At 44.1% G+C, this 16,843-nt stretch overlaps 1 protein-coding gene across 1 annotated transcript; it reads left to right on the top strand.

The window, feature by feature from the left end:
• Positions 1–12,652: 12,652 nt before the first annotated feature.
• Positions 12,653–13,950, top strand: TRH (thyrotropin releasing hormone). Its single transcript, XM_044302444.1, has 2 exons — positions 12,653–12,848; positions 13,403–13,950. Exons 1-2 carry the CDS (start codon positions 12,653–12,655, stop codon positions 13,948–13,950), a joined length of 744 nt encoding a protein of 247 aa, XP_044158379.1.
• The last annotated feature ends 2,893 nt before the right edge of the window (positions 13,951–16,843 follow it).

Genomic DNA, 16,843 nt, shown 5'->3' with positions numbered 1-16,843 from the left:
ATACAGCTCCAAATACCTCTTACATACAGGGTAATACAGCGCCTCATACCTCTTATATACAGGGTAATACAGCGCCTCATACCTCTTACATACAGGGTACTACAGCGCCTCATACCTCTTACATACAGGGTACTACAGCGCCTCATACCTCTTATATACAGGGTACTACAGCGCCTCATACCTCTTATATACAGGGTAATACAGCGCCCCATACCTCTTACATACAGGGTACTACAGCGCCTCATACCTCTTATATACAGGGTAATACAGCGCCTCATACCTCTTACATACAGGGTACTACAGTGCCTCATACCTCTTATATACAGGGTAATACAGCGCCCCATACCTCTTACATACAGGGTACTACAGCGCCTCATACCTCTTATATACAGGGTAATACAGCGCCTCATACCTCTTACATACAGGGTACTACAGCGCCTCATACCTCTTATATACAGGGTAATACAGCTCCAAATACCTCTTACATACAGGGTAATACAGCGCCTCATACCTCTTATATACAGGGTAATACAGCGCCTCATACCTCTTATATGCAGGGTACTACAGCGCCTCATACCTCTTATATACAGGGTAATACAGCGCCCCATACCTCTTACATACAGGGTACTACAGCGCCTCATACCTCTTATATACAGGGTAATACAGCGCCTCATACCTCTTACATACAGGGTACTACAGCGCCTCATACCTCTTATATACAGGGTAATACAGCTCCAAATACCTCTTACATACAGGGTAATACAGCGCCTCATACCTCTTATATACAGGGTAATACAGCGCCCCGTACCTCTTACATACAGGGTAATACAGCGCCTCATACCTCTTATATACAGGGTACTACAGCGCCTCATACCTCTTATATACAGGGTAATACAGTGCCCCATACCTCTTACATACAGGGTAATACAGCGCCTCATACCTCTTACATACAGGGTAATACAGCGCCTCATACCTCTTATATACAGGGTAATACAGCGCCTCATACCTCTTACATACAGGGTACTACAGCGCCTCATACCTGTTATATACAGGGTAATACAGCTCCAAATACCTCTTACATACAGGGTAATATAGCGCCTCATACCTCTTATATACAGGGTAATACAGCGCCTCATACCTCTTATATCCAAGGTAATACAGCTCCAAATACCTCTTACATACAGGGTAAAACAGCGCCCCATACCTCTTACATACAGGGTAATACAGCGCCCCGTACCTTTACATACAGGGTAATATAGCGCCTCATACCTCTTATATACAGGGTAATACAGCGCCCCGTACCTCTTATATACAGGATACTACAGCGCCTCATACCTCTTACATACAGGGTACTACAGCGCCTCATACCTCTTACATACAGGGTAATACAGCGCCTCATACCTCTTACATACAGGGTACTACAGCGCCCCATACCTCTTACATACAGGGTAATACAGCGCCTCATACCTCTTACATCCAGGGTAATACAGCGCCTCATACCTCTTACATCCAGGGTAATACAGCGCCTCATACCTCTTATATCCAGTGACGTCTCTCTGATGTAGATGTTCTCTTTCCTCATCTTCTCCTTTCAGACTTTCAGACCAGACACCATTTTTCAGCCATTTCTCGTCTCTGCAGTTTGACAAAACAAAATCTTAGTTTATTACTTTTCCATCATCCTCCCATCTCCTGGACAAATCATCCTACCACCCCCAATACTGTGCCGCTGTGCTCCCCAATACTATACTGCAGAAACAGATAAAGCCCCTGATAATAGTAGTACCATGCAGATAGTGCCCTTCAATAATTATTGGCACACAGTGCCCTAAAATAACTGTGCCCAGCAAATAGTGCCCCCGACACTAATAGTGTAAACATAACGTCCCCCAAAAATAATTGTGGTAAGCTGATACTGTGCCAAGGGGCCCCCACAGTAATAGTGCTCCCAAAAGTCCCACCAATAGTAATAATTCTCTGCTGTAGCACATATGGTAGTAATAGTGCTCCTACAGTGCCCCCGACATGTCCCCACTGTGCCCCAGAAGTAATAATGCTCCCATAGTGCCCATACTAGTAATCATGTTCCCCATAGACCCCCAGTAGTAATAAAGCCCACCATAATGCCCCCCAGTAGTAAAAATTCTACCCATAATATGCCTAGTGCCTGCAGCCTATCAGAGGAACGGGGAAGGGAGACGCCTCTCCCTCCACTGCCCCGCCACAGTCTTCTATCTGTATCGCTGTCCTGAAGACGGCGATACAGATGACTATGGACATGAGCGCTTCCACAATGGGGCTCAGCGGGGCTCAAGTGGTAGCTGCCTTGGGTCCCCCAGGAGCAACTAGGCCTGGGGCAGCTGCCACTTTTGCCCTGCGTTAAAGATGGCCCTGGACAGATCGTCGCTGTACTAGTGGCAGCGGTGACGGCCAGCGTTTTAAAGGGGAAACAGCAGGGGGGCATGCAGGGGGCAAGGAATAATCAAAGGAATCCCCCTTGCCCCCCTGTAGCGACGCCTATGATAGATAGATAATGAGATAGAAAGATATAAGATAGACAGATAGATAGATAGATAGATAGATAATGAGATAGATAGATAGATAGATAGATAGATGGATATGTAACACCCCAGAGTGGCATTACCACTTCTGCACCTCACTGCTATCTCTAATGGGCTGATGTCAAGTCATTCTATGCGTTTATTTCCAGGTCCTATATAATGTTCATATCTCTTTCCATGTAAGTTATGTTCAATTGTAATATGTCTGGTTCACCAGCAGGTGGCAGCATAAATGTCAGAGCTACAGGGACAGAGAATGGAACCTTCCCTTCTATTCTAACACCCCCCTCTGTGGTGTGGTTGGCGTTTCCCCCACTTGCTGCAGGGAGAGAGGAGTTTACTTTAGGTTCAGTTGCAGTTATCCCCTGCTAGGGGAAGGTTCTAGTTTATCCCCTACCAAGGGAGGGTGTGCAGCAGGTGCACGTCTCTGTTGGATGTGCCTTGCCCAGGCCAGCTGGAGCACCTTCAGCTCAGCTGGACATGGAGGCAGAAGCTGGAAGCCTCTGAAGCCAGGAGTAAAGTTCCCTGGACTAGTTTAGAGTCAGACTACAAGAAGGAAGTTGCAGCCTTCAGCTAAAGCTAAGTTATACAGCTATCCTGTCAGCACAGCAGAGCCAGGGAGCAACAGATGTAGCAAAGAGGAGTTTGCCTGCCACAGTTAATGCTAAAGCCTGCTGGGAACCTAGACAAGGCCTGAGTCTGTTTGGAGAAACATTTATGCAAAGTAAAGCTGTTTTTAACTTCATCACCAAGTCTGGACTCGATGTATTTCCTCACCCTCTTTATCAACAACCCCCTTTTTATTGCTTCAAAGCCAACGCCTAGGGTCCAGCGTATCCAGGTAGGAGCACCATGACACGTGCACAAGACATTAAGGGACATTTAGGCCACCCTACACCACTCTGGCATTCCTACACCTGGGTACCATCCACAGTATCACTAAAAAGGGTCCCTGTGCCCTTGTTGCTTCACTGCAACTGGCGTCACGAAAACAAGTAGTTTTTCCCTCTCAAAGGGCCCTGAGGGGAGGCGCCCGCTGAAGATACATATGAGACAGATAGATTGATAGATATATAATGAGATAGATAGATTGATAGCTAGATAATAGGTAGATAGATAGATAGATAGATAGATGGATTAGATAGATACATATGCGAAATGACAGCACCAGATCCAAAAAATTAAAAGAGAAGACAAAAATTAGGTGTAAGCCCCATAGGGACTAGACCAATAGCCATAAAGGTAAAAAAGCAAATAGGCAGCAAACGGAAAAAAGTGAAAGCAAAATAAAGTCTTCATTCACCAATGTGGACGCAATGTTTCTCAAGCAATGTGGATATGGCAAAGCTATATATATATATATATATATATATATATAGTGCATGTTCAGTACATCACTAATCAACCACATCAAATATAAAGTGGAAAACATAGTGCCACACACTGCCACAAACAAGTACAATAAAAAAAAGAACAATATTTCAACAGAATTGTAAACATACTATCTTTTTATCTCTTCTTTTTATCACGATCATGTTTATAATTTTGTTGACAAGTTGTGATTTTTTTTGAGATTGTACACTATGTGTCAGTATGTTTTACCCTTTGTATTTAATGAGAATATAATCATGCCATAACCATACCCTCATCGCTTGAGAAAGGCTCGGGCACTGAGTCGAAACGTTCGTGTCTACATGGGTGAATGAAGACTTTATTTTGTTTTTACTTTTTCCAGTGTGCTGCCTATTTGTTTATTTTTTTATAGACAGACAGATAGATAGATAGATAGATAGATAGATAGATAGACAGATAGATAGATAGATAGATAGACAGATAGATAGATGGATAGATGGATAGATAGATATGAATAGATAGACAGATAGATAGATAGCTAGATAGATAGATAGATAGATAGATGGGTAGATGCGCTGTGCACGGCGGCCGACACCTTCACTATAATTCACAGCAGAATACGGGCGTCCATTAGAGCTGAACTCTACGCCGGCTGCCATATGTTTCCGATTCTTTTGCACAGACAGAACAGATTTACTAACAGTCCGGTGTTTTGAATCGTCTCATCTTATTCCAGCGAGATTTCTACTAAGACTGACATGTGAAATGCCAACCTTTACAAGATGAGCCCCCCTGCAGCACATGGGCAGGGCTGTTTCTAATCACATGGATAGTTTTGGGCAAGGTTTCACATCCTCTTTTCCTCCCCGCCAACATTCACAATAGCTAAACCCCCAGCAGTGAAGCCATCCAGCACAGAAGAGTTCAGCACCATGGACAGCCGCACACAGTCCTAGTGAACCTGAGGAAGGACCATACGAAAGGCTCATTTCCCCTCTGCACCGCTGTCATAAACTAGGCACATAGTGCACCTGTCACGTATAGCTAGTGGAGTAGTTTTATGATAACATTTAACATTTTCTCAGGCATAAATGTTAGTAAATTTGCCGGGGATGATGTTCCTACCACGCCCAAATGTCGAAAATGTTGCCCATGCAACAAAATATAGTGCCCATCCCCTCGTTGCACCTCCAGTGCTGGCCCCTCCCAGGGTGCACTGAAGCCGTCATTTGCGTAAAGGAGAAAAGGCTTAGATTGGCAGCACTGATTGGATGGTTTCAGACTAACCGGGGACACAACCCCCAACTGGTAACACATAAATGCACCGTTATTGCAGACTGCTAGCAAATCATTCAGAAACTTCTAGTAGGAATAATGGAGAAATGGCACAATACAGCTATAAAAAAAGATGCTTTATATTTGCTATTATGCGGGGAATGCAAGTAGTTACTAAAACTGACCTTTCAGTAGAGGTGAGAGGTCCTCTTTAAGTGAAGGGTCCCTGGCTAGAAGTCTAAAGGGCTAAAAAAAAAAATCAGGAAATAGTGCCCAGAGTTGTAAGAATCATGCTTTGGGGGTTGAAGGGGTCAATCTGTTGTCTGTGCGTCATGTGACCAGATTTGGAAATTCCAAGTTGTAAAACCCCTTAACTGGTGCTGAAGTCCAGTGGAACTCCCCTTTAAGGCCTATAGTCACTGGACAGCCCCATGATGCCATGTGTGATCCTCCAGCTGCCCTCTCCCTAATGTCTCGATTTCAATATTTACCATTGGCTATACATCATTAGGATAAGCGTTGCCCCTCAGCGGCGCCCTCCGGGGTAATCTGCCACTTTATGATGATATTTAGAATGACACATTGTTACAGTTTTGACTAATATATGAATATTAACATCCAAGGATCATATTATATGGGAGATATAAAGTGTCCGCCGGGGTGTCACTCACTACAAGAGACGCCTGACGTCCACTTCACCATCCCATGGGGCAAGGAGCCTTAAGATGCCATTTTCTTTAACTCTTTCATCCCCAGTGCCTTGTGACCAGGGCTGGGTTGCCTCTGAATGAACTACAACTACCAGCAATCTCCAGGTCCCAAGACCTTGGCACTAACCCTTCTCTTATGTAACCCTTACAGTGTCAAAACGGGTCACTCCTGTTCCTATGGAAGATTTGATGACCTTAAAATGTTATTTCCAGATATTTTAACAGGAACTATCCAGGTTGTAACAATAAAGTTTCCACATTTGCTATAAATCCCACAAGTTGTGTCCAGTCGTCATTTATATTGATTAATCAGGAGAAGAGTTGAGCTACTTCCCCCCCACCCCCCACCACCATGAGTTACACTTCCTAACATTTCTTTCTGCTCCATTTTTAGGATCTAAATAAGAATGGAGATGCATCAGGATGTCTTCAGTTCAGTCTTTTGGCCTTATCAGGACGGAGATAATACCGCAGCATGCGGATCCTGATCCGTCTGACAAATGCCACCAGTTTGCATACGTTTTGACGGATCCGGCAGGAATCCTCTGCCACAAGTGTGAAAGTAGCCTAATAGGAGCCAGTATGGTTGTTATCAGGCAGCGACCTCCTGTCGGGGACGTCCACTCTGTGCATGCACCTCCAGCCCCCTGATCCCTGTGTAAGTGCTTATTGTCCAAAAAAACAACAACTGCAGCCTCTAAACCCAAGATTAAAACGTAAGAACCAAACTGAATCAGCTGAAACAATGAAGCATGGACTGGTTGTTGGAGCCAAAGAACTTTGATAGAAAGCCCTTCAACATATTCCTGTTTTGAACCCTCCGTTTTTTAGAAGAGCCCCCTGAACACTAAGCGGACCCCAGCGTCCACCCCTGGCTTGGATTGCAGCGATCAGCTATAATCTGTGCTTGTAGCAAGAGTTTCCTCTGCAGCGCCACCACAGGTGAAATGAAGTATTACACATTTCTTATTGAAACCAATGACCTGTCCATCGATGTGTCGGGTCCTCCAGAGCAAGAGACAATTGTGCAGCTGCTCTCTGCGGTGGTCGATATAGACTATTAGCGTTCTGGATAGCAGACCCCCCCTCTATTAACTGAGGATTCCCTGATTAAGGGGTTGATGAAGGTTCAGATGAGGGGGTTACAATCTGACACTGGAGCGGATGAGCAGGGGTAACATGAAGGTATAACATTACTGAAAGAGTAGTAGATGCTTGGAACAGACGTCCGTTTTCTAGAAGCAAAGCTATAAGACACAGTCCAGTCTGTATGCCAGGGGTGCACGCGCTCTTCCCATCTGGAGCGTAAAAGGTTAATTTGGTTTCCAAATCTACTTTTCTGACATCAAACATATATATAATAGAAAAAAAAACATGAAGACGTTCCGATGACATCAGAGGCATTTCCATAATTGGGCCAGGAAGGGTATAAAAGAGAGGAGGCTGAGGAGGCAGCAGCACAGCGAGAGCAGAGGCAGATCCAGACAGACGCGCTCCACACCTGAGGGGACATCCGCCCAGGAACCAGGCGCAGCCCACGAGCTGACACCACACAGGTAACTGCTCTGACAACTTTCTGGGATCTCTGGGTCTATCCTGCTCCAAAGCGTTGTCAGAAGAGGGCAAAGTGACAGGCTGCAGAAATGATACAAAATATCATTGGGGACATACAAAGTTATACTAAAGGAAAGCGTCAGATAAAGTGAGGTGTGTATAGATAACGGGTAGGACGATAGACAGATAATGGATACATAGATAGAATTAAGATTGATTGATGAGATAGATAAATAAATAGAATCAAAAGAGATGAGAATAGATAAATAGATATTAGATAGATAGTTATAAGACAGATAGATACATATGAGATAGATAGATAGATAAACAGATAAGATAGAAGATAGATAGAATTAAGATAGATAGATAGAATGGGTTATTTTAAAAAGCTCTCTTAATAGATAGATAGATTTGAGATAGATGATAGATAGATAGATAGATAAATACAGATGTAGTAGAGTTAACACTCATGATGTATGAGACGTGTTATCTAAACTAAATGCGTTAAGCAAACACCTTCAGTTGTTTTTCAATGGCTTTTGTCTCAAGATAACGCGATGAGTTAAGAAATGTGAGTTAAGAGCTTGAGTGCTAACTCTGCTACATCTGTAGATAGATAGAATTAAGACAAATAGAGTCATTATAAAAAGCTCTCTAAATAAATACATATTAAGTAAATATTAGATAAATAGATTTGAGATCGATATAAGATAGATTGATACAAATACAAGGGTAACTTATACAATCAGTGGCAGAACATTCTTGCTCCTCTCTCCCCTTTTACATCATGTAAATCCCGGGGACACATTTTGGTCGTCAGTTCACACCTGCAGGACTCCTCGGTGTTGTATATCTCTGTATCTCATAAGATGGAAGAGTCCAGCTGGAAATATAACAGTGACAGGTGGGGAGATATTCGGGGGCAGATAGCTCAGTGTGGTTACAAGTCTTCTGGATGTAGGAGATGTAGCAAAGCTGGATTTGTCACTTTAAGCTTTGATGTAATGCAGTAGGTTTATTTACAGTCCTATAGAAAAAAAGAAATAACATCCACACGTTACCTGCGCAGGGTTAAAAAACTCAGCACTGCTATATCAGATCTAAGATGCCGCCTGTCATGCATTGACAAGGAAATGGAAGCATTAGACGGGAAAGGTCACCTTTTCCCCTCTGCTCCCCCAGACCTACAGAGCATCTCTGCAAGTCTCATCATAAACTGATAAAATATGCTGGGAGTTATAGTTCTACGCCAATACTGCTGTATGTAAACCTAGTCTAGAGTTTATTAACAGTTTCCTGTCATGTTTCCACATGTTTTTTTTAGAAAATCCAGCTAATTTCTATAAAATTGCTTGCAGTCTGTGGTCACCTACAGTATTGTGGTCCTTTGACAAACCCCTGATAACATAAGGTGATATCACAGCACAGGATGAAGGCAAATAGCAGTAGCACACTTGGCTCTGCTGTATCTATTGTAATGTACAACGGATTATGTGACTGGATCAGATTCATTCCTGAGGGTGCTGCTATCAAAGAATATGTGACCATTACCACAACGCCAGGGCATGACTCTCCTGCACCGCCTGGCATTAGCCTGGTGAAGATGAGTATGTCGTGAAGTATCGCATTGTTTTCCTCATTGACACAAAAGCCCCCTTAATAAATGGTTACACAAATGTAGCAGAGCCGAATCTTTCAGTTAATGATTTGGAGCGGCATTTTTTGTGTTTAGCGTGGGTGAAGATAATGTATGCCATAGATATCTTGGAGTTCTAGGTATAAAGTGATATCACTATGATGTATCACACAACAAGCCCAGCTCTGCTACATCGCATTCACTCTCTATCACTCTACTCTCTCTCTATCAATACATTCTATCTCATATATGTCTGTCTCATATCTATCTATGACTGTCCATGTTCTATCTATTTTCTATCTATCATCTATCTAGATATCTATCTATTATCCATCCATCTCATATCTATCAATCAATTGATCTATCTACCTATCTCTGTGCTGTAACTATCTATTTCTAGCTTTATTGGCAGGACTAAATACATATTAGCTTTGCCAAAGCAAGTGGGAAATAATTGGGCATGGGTGGAAGATGGGGACACATCCAGCTTGGTGGTATAGGAGGCCATGGCATATCCCGCTCCTCTTAGTCTATGGCAGGCGCTGACACATTGTGGTGCTATGGCTGCTGTGTTCTCCTTCTCCCCCAGCAGTATGGAGAGTCTCTCTTTCTCCCCCATGGAGGTGAAGTCTGGGCAGAGATCAGACAGTCTCCTGAAGAGAGTGCCCCTCGCTGCTGAGTATTTGGGGTCTCATCTTCCACAGCTTCCTGGTTGCACTGTGGGCACAGTCTGATCTCCCTGGGCATGTACCTGTCTGTGGATTAGCTGAGCAGACTGTGGGCACTCAGTCTACACCGGCTCAGGGTCTGTCAGTCTCTGGGGTTGGGGAGTTTCTCCAGATATGAGGCATATTGTATCTATCTATCTATCTATCTATCTATCTATCTATCTATATATCTATCTATCTTCACTACCATCCAGCTATTTGATTTTGGTCTATGACTTCCTGATTATCCAGAATATTTGATAATCTGGCATTTATTCATTCTAGATTAAACACATTTTACTATAATAAAATAATACTATAATAGTAACATTAATAATATAGAACTATAATATATACTATGTAGTAATAATGCTCATCATCATAACAAGCAGGTCAGTGTCAGGGGGATGGGGTGAATTATGTAAAAAATTATCAATCATTTTAATAATTTCCAAAATCCATTATCTGTTTACGAGCCCCATTGTCTAAGCAGGGATTAGAATCTTCTGCGCGGCACTTGTTCTATGCACATTACCCAATTAGGAGCCAATCCATGGTGATACCTGCTGAGATACGCCTGATGAATGATTCTGCGTGTTATCGATACCTATTGATCTAAGGAGCAGTAAACAAGAAATCTATAGCAAATCTCACTTCTTCATCATCACTTCTTCATCATCATTTCCACGCCACACTTAGAATTCAAGCATGTTTATGGTGCTATTAGGGTGGCTGCAGAAACTATCCTGCTTTTTTTTTTTTTTACTGGAAACAGTCAACAAGCTTGTCAACAGACAGTTTCTTAACAGCTACTCAATGCAGGGACAGGATCAGTACAGAACCTATTGCAAAGCTGCTAATTTCCATAATGTAAATCACCAGAGTAAACTCTGTGCAGACATTGAACAAGCATGGAACATTGGGAGATTTAAGCTCTGAATCCTGCACTTGTAAAAGCAGTTCTAGAATATAATTCAGGATGTCACTCAGGCACAGTACAGGATAAGCAATGTAATGTATGTACACTGTGACTCCACCAGCAGAATAGTGAGTGCAGCTCTGGAGTATAATACAGGATGTAACTCAGGATCAGTACAGGATAAGTAATGTATGTACACAGTGACTGCACCAGCAGAATAGTGAGTGCAGCTCTGGAGTATAATACAGGATGTAGCTCAGGATCAGTAGAGGATAAGTAATGTATGTACACAGTGACTGCACCAGCAGAATAGTGAGTGCAGCTCTGGAGTATAATACAGGATGTAACTTGGGATCAGTACAGGATAAGTAATGTAATGTATGTACACAGTGACTGCACCAGCAGAATAGTGAGTGCAGCTCTGGAGTATAATACAGGATGTAACTCAGGATCAGTACAGGATAAGTAATGTATGTACACAGTGACTGCACCAGCAGAATAGTGAGTGCAGCTCTGGAGTATAATACAGGATGTAACTCAGGATCAGTACAGGATAAGTAATGTATGTACACAGTGACTGCACCAGCAGAATAGTGAGTGCAGCTCTGGAGTATAATACAGGATGTAACTCAGGATCAGAACAGGATATAAAATATAGGGCATTTGTAAACTGACTGAACTTTTTTATGCAGATTAATTCTCTATGTCAGATAGAAATGGTGATGAACATGCTTTTAGTAACTCATTTCTCTGTTTAATAGTGATTCTTTTTTCTTCCCATGAATAGTCCTATATTCTACAGCTTCCTCTAATAGAACACCATTGGGTCTTGCTTTGCAGCAAATAACTGGGAGCACTAAATAATAGGATATGTATTTTTCTTGTCATTCCCAACATTTTGTGGAAAATGCCTGTAGGGGGCAGTCTACTCTCAGACTGTACATGATAACATCACACAGATGATCTATTAATAATATACAGTATTATACAGAGTGTTAGTCCTGCATAGCACAATTACATGAAGGGGTAATCAGTGCATCACATCATCCCGCTTGTACTTTGTATGCCGTTCCTTCATGTGGCTTTGGTATCTATGACTCCTTTAGGAGTACAGGTTCACCTGCAAGTTCTAAGCCCTGTGTAGTTGAAGTGTAAAATTAATTGTATAATTCACAAACTAAAATAAATGATATTATCTGCAGTACCACAGATGACCACTAGGCAACACCAAGACCTCCATTTAAACGACCTCAGTACTTTAGTATATCTCCGAGGGTAGGAAGGAATCTTATATACAGAACTGCATGGATGGCTCCAGGTTGAAATGGGTTCTTGTGCTGCACAGTCACAGTCAGACCCTTGTCTACTTCACCCCCTTAGGCCCCCCCCCCCCAACCTGCTGATTCTAGGAAGCCTCGATAGTGCTGTTCCCCCTCCTATGAGTGCAGTACCCATCCGGGCTCTGGGTTCCTCCAACTGCAGTGGGTATCTAAACAGCATTGCAAGATGGTGACATTGACCCTACTATTCGTCATATTATAGATACAGATTCATTAGAAAGATTGGAAAATTATAATCACAGGGTTAACAAAATGCGGCTTAAACAATCGTAATTTGGGATTATGGGTGATTTTGTTACAGCTGAAATTACAGAGCGTGCTGCTCCCTGGGGACAGGTTCAGGGATGTATATAATTGTGTTGATGCGTAATAATTATCTGCGCATCCTGCTATTTTCTGGTTGATACACAATGAGTTGTCGTTAAGTAGATTTTGGGCGCTACCTGTGGATTCTAGCACGGGTTGGCGGTGATAATTATTTGTACTGTGATGTGTTAATGTTCAGACAGTGCTCCCTGCACAGCAGTACGGCTGATATTAGAACTTCATGGGATCTGAGAACTCACTTCCTCGTCTTTCTTCTGCATTGCAGTCATGATGTCGTCTACTTGGTGGTTGCTGCTTCTAGGAGCGGCGTTATTCCATTTGGTTATGGCTGAAGAACAACCTTTGCTTGAGGAGGACGAAGATGCGACCGAGGACAGCATGGACCTCAGCAATGTACTGAAGAGAACCCAGGGGGCCGTAATTCGCAGTCTTCTTCATCGAATTGAGGAGGAGCAGAGTGAGAAAGGTAACAAATTCATGTGAGACCGTACTTGTTCTGGTCAGGGCCGTCTTTAATATTGATTGGATCCTGGGCAAGAATTTACTTGGGTCCCCTGGATCCCGCCTTCCCACACCCTGGCATGCAATCATGCCCTCCACCACAACACACACACACAAAAAATCCACGCACCTCGTAGAGTAGTAAACTTAACTTTAATATTGATGAGTGGCCACTAGAGGTGTTCCGTGGCAGTAATATATAGACACTATATAGCTATAGACACCAGAACTACTACGTTTAGCTGTTGTGGGTCTGGTGACTATAGTGTCCCTTAATATAAAGAGTAAAGAGGCTAGAGGGACCACTAGAGGGACCACGTGAGATTTTACAGTGGTTTCCACACACAAAGTGGGCTGTGCTTTCTGACATTGTCAATTTGTCTCTTTCTGGATCAACTGTGGTTTGTAAATGAAGGTAGAGTTCTATAACCTACACTACTATATTGCTATCCATTTTCTATGACATTCCACAAAAAGTGACAGTAAATGTATATTGTGCCTGGCTTCTGAATTTTGCAGACACAGATTCCCCAGGGCTGGAATGGATCTCCAAGAGGCAACATCCAGGTAAAAGGCTTCTTGAAGAAGTGGAAAAGAGACAACACCCAGGCAAAAGAGAAGAAGGCGACTGGTATTTGGAGTTGCCCAAAAGGCAGCATCCAGGCAGAAGATCGGCATTTGGTGATCAGTTTCTCGATAGCTCTAGTCCTCCGTCTATGGGTCTCCTCAGTGATGTCTCAAAGAGGCAACACCCAGGCAAGAGGAACCTGGCCTATACCAAGCGCCAGCACCCTGGTAAAAGAAGCTGGGATGATGATGATGAAAATGGTGAGATAGGTGACCTTCAGGATGTAGAGAAACGCCAACATCCGGGTAAGAGGTATACAGAGTCGGAGAACTTTGACTATGTGCCCCCATGTGAGGGACCTGAACCTTTCAACTGTGGCAAGGGAAGTCTTCTGCTGGAGCTTCTAGATAATGTGAACAGAGGAAGGATGGAAGAGAAGAGACAACACCCCGGGAGGAGGTCAACTTGGGAGGCGGAAGTCCCTGTTGTCCAAGAGTAATGGCCCCATGTTTTCTGAGACCATTTCAAGTACCACTTCAATTCACCCCACCAGTTGTGGAGTCAAGCTACCATAAGTCCAAGCGAGCTCTCCCCACGATCCTCTAATTATAACCGGCACAGCGACTACAGGGAACCAGCGTATGTTACATCTAAACACAACCTTTTGGTGTAAGAAAGTTGAACTTTCCTCCAGTTTCTTTCCCCAAACCAACCCACCCAGTCGGAGGCGATATGTCAGTGTTAATATCATTCTGTCATTTGACTCCCCATATAACTATTATTATTTTCATGCTGTATTAATCGTTTGGTCTTTTAATACAGATTGGGTTTTAGTGAAGCGTCCTGGTGTTGTGTGTTGGTATCTGAGCAGGTCATGAGCTCCAGGGCAGGACATGGCACCATACCCAGACTGGCACTATATGATAATTAGATTAGTACACAGGGTGGTCTTTAATATTGATTGGACCCTGGGCAAAAATTTACTTGGGCCCCCTGGATCCCGCCTTCCCACACCTTAGCAGGCAATCACACCATCCACCACAACACACACACACAAAATCCACACATCTGGTACAGTGAATGACTATAAATACTTCCAGTTCTGAAGACTCCAGCGGCTCAGGATCAGTGCTCTGGGCAGCTGGGCTCAGGCTGGAAGTGGGCACTGATCTGCAGGAAGGAGACCAGGGCTGGGCTCACCCTAGTGTTACAGTGCACCCCAGCACCCCACAGTATGCAGTATAGCACCCTATAGTATACAGCAACCCACAGTATGCAGTATAGCACCCTATAGTATACAGCACCACACAGTATGCAGTATAGCACCCCACACTATACAGTACCCCACAGTATATAGTAGAGCAGTATAGAAGCCCACAGTATACAGCACCCCACAGTATACAACACCTCACAGTATACAGTAGAGCAGTATAGCACCTCACCGTATACAGCACCCCAAACTATACACGATACAGCCCCCCACAATATACAGCCCCCCACACTATACAGTACAGCAGTATAGCACTCCACACTATACAGCACCCACAGTATACAGCCCCCCACAGTATACAGTACAGCAGTATAGCACTCCACAATATACAGCACCCACAGTATACAGTCCCCCACACTATACAGCCCCCCACACTATACAGGCCCCCACACTATACAAGCCCCCCACACAGTATACAGGCCCCCACACAGTATACAGGCCCCCACAGTATACAGGCCCCCACACAGTATACAGTATAGCATTACACAATATACAGAACTCACAATATACAGGCCCCCACAGTATACAGCCCCCCACACAGTATACAACCCCCCACAGTATACAGCCCCCCACACTATACAGCCCCCCACAGTATACAGGCCCCCACAGTATACAGGCCCCCACAGTATACAGCCCCACAGTATACAGGCCCCCACACAGTATACAGGCTCCCACACAGTATACAGGCCCCCACACAGTATACAGGTCCCCACAGTATACAGGCCCCCCACAATATACAGGCCCCCCACAATATACAGGCCCCCCACAGTATACAGGCCCCCACAGTATATCGGCCCCTACACAGTATACATCCCCCCCACTATACAGTAGTTTACAGTATATTAGCATAACAGCCCCTGAGTCACCTTTTTCTGATGTAATCTTCACAAAAAAAGCTCCACAGTAAAGGCAAACTTCTCCTGCAACACTCCCGGTAGGACCTGTGATGACCTTATAGCCATGTGACCAGTAATATTGCTAGGTTACTGGTCACATGGTGATGATGTCATCTAAGGTCCTAGATCACAGCTCTCAAAGTACGCTGCCTGGACTCAGTGCCAGCAGGCATGGCATGGCAGAACCCCCTGTGTAGCTGACAGCCTGACACCCGGGGCAGTGGCTAGCAGGGCTCAAGAGGCAGCTACCTTGGGCCCCCCAGGAGCAACTGGGCCCGGGGCAGCTGCCCCTTTTGCCCCTTGGTAAAGACGGCCCTGTTTGTACAGTGTGCACTGTGTCTTAATCCCTTTCAGGTCACCCCTCAAATCAGTTGCCCGAGATTTGAAAAACATGGCCGCTAGTAAAATGGCCAGAGGTCAATCGCCTGTTTCTTAGCTACGGAACATACTACATACAGTAAGGCCAGGTTCACACGTGACTGAATAGTTGCATATTGATCGCTGCGGATTTATGTTCAGTGAATCGGCTACGTTATACAGAGAATTTCCCAAAGCGTAGCAGAACAACCATGGTACATGTCAATTTATACAGCGGATTTCTCCCTTTCCAATGGATAGCGTGCAATCTGCTGGCTTTTCTGCTGCAAAAACCGCATGTAATACATGTGGTTTTGTTATGGTTTTTGCGTCGGAAACACAGCAAAAACCGCTGTGGATTTTTCATCATGTTTTTCCGTGACCTAAAAGCAGAAATCCCCCTCTTCCCCCATTATTGAGGCTCATTCCCCTCAGTCTATGAGCACCAGGTCTTTTTTCTCAGTGGCGGTTTAATAGTTTATCGCCATATCACTGAAGGATTTTAGCCAATGTGAGCAACATGCAGCACAATAGTGTAAAGGTGGCAATACCCTGCCTGAAGGATGACAAAACATTGATTACACAGGCCGATGCAAACAGAAAACGGGAGGAACGATTCCTTCATTCTGTTCTATTCTTTGGGCCCCATTCACACGACCGTATGGCTGCTGTCCCCATACGTGTAAATGGGGCCTTATGAATAGAACAAAATGAAGGAATAGTTTTTCCTGTTTCCAGGGGCACCAGCATTGCAGAGCGGAGGCACAAAGCAGTAAGCCCACGGAAACACAAGGAAACCCTTCCATGGGCTTCCAGGTCCGCGCCTCCGCTCTGCAAAAACAGCCTCCAAACAGGAAGGACATCAGCAC

Source organism: Bufo gargarizans, chromosome 7 (assembly GCF_014858855.1).
Source record: "Bufo gargarizans isolate SCDJY-AF-19 chromosome 7, ASM1485885v1, whole genome shotgun sequence".
Classification (NCBI taxonomy): Eukaryota; Metazoa; Chordata; class Amphibia; order Anura; family Bufonidae; genus Bufo; species Bufo gargarizans.
The sequence above is the reverse complement of the archived record's forward strand: the minus strand, read 5'-3'. Positions and strand labels throughout refer to the sequence as shown.

Coding starts and splice junctions, on each gene's coding strand:
- TRH (XM_044302444.1), top strand. CDS start 12,653: ATGTCGTCTACTTGGTGGTTGCTGCTTCTAGGAGCGGCGTTATTCCAT. Junction 12,849..13,402: donor GGAGGAGCAGAGTGAGAAAG/GTAACAAATTCA, acceptor TGAATTTTGCAG/ACACAGATTCCCCAGGGCTG.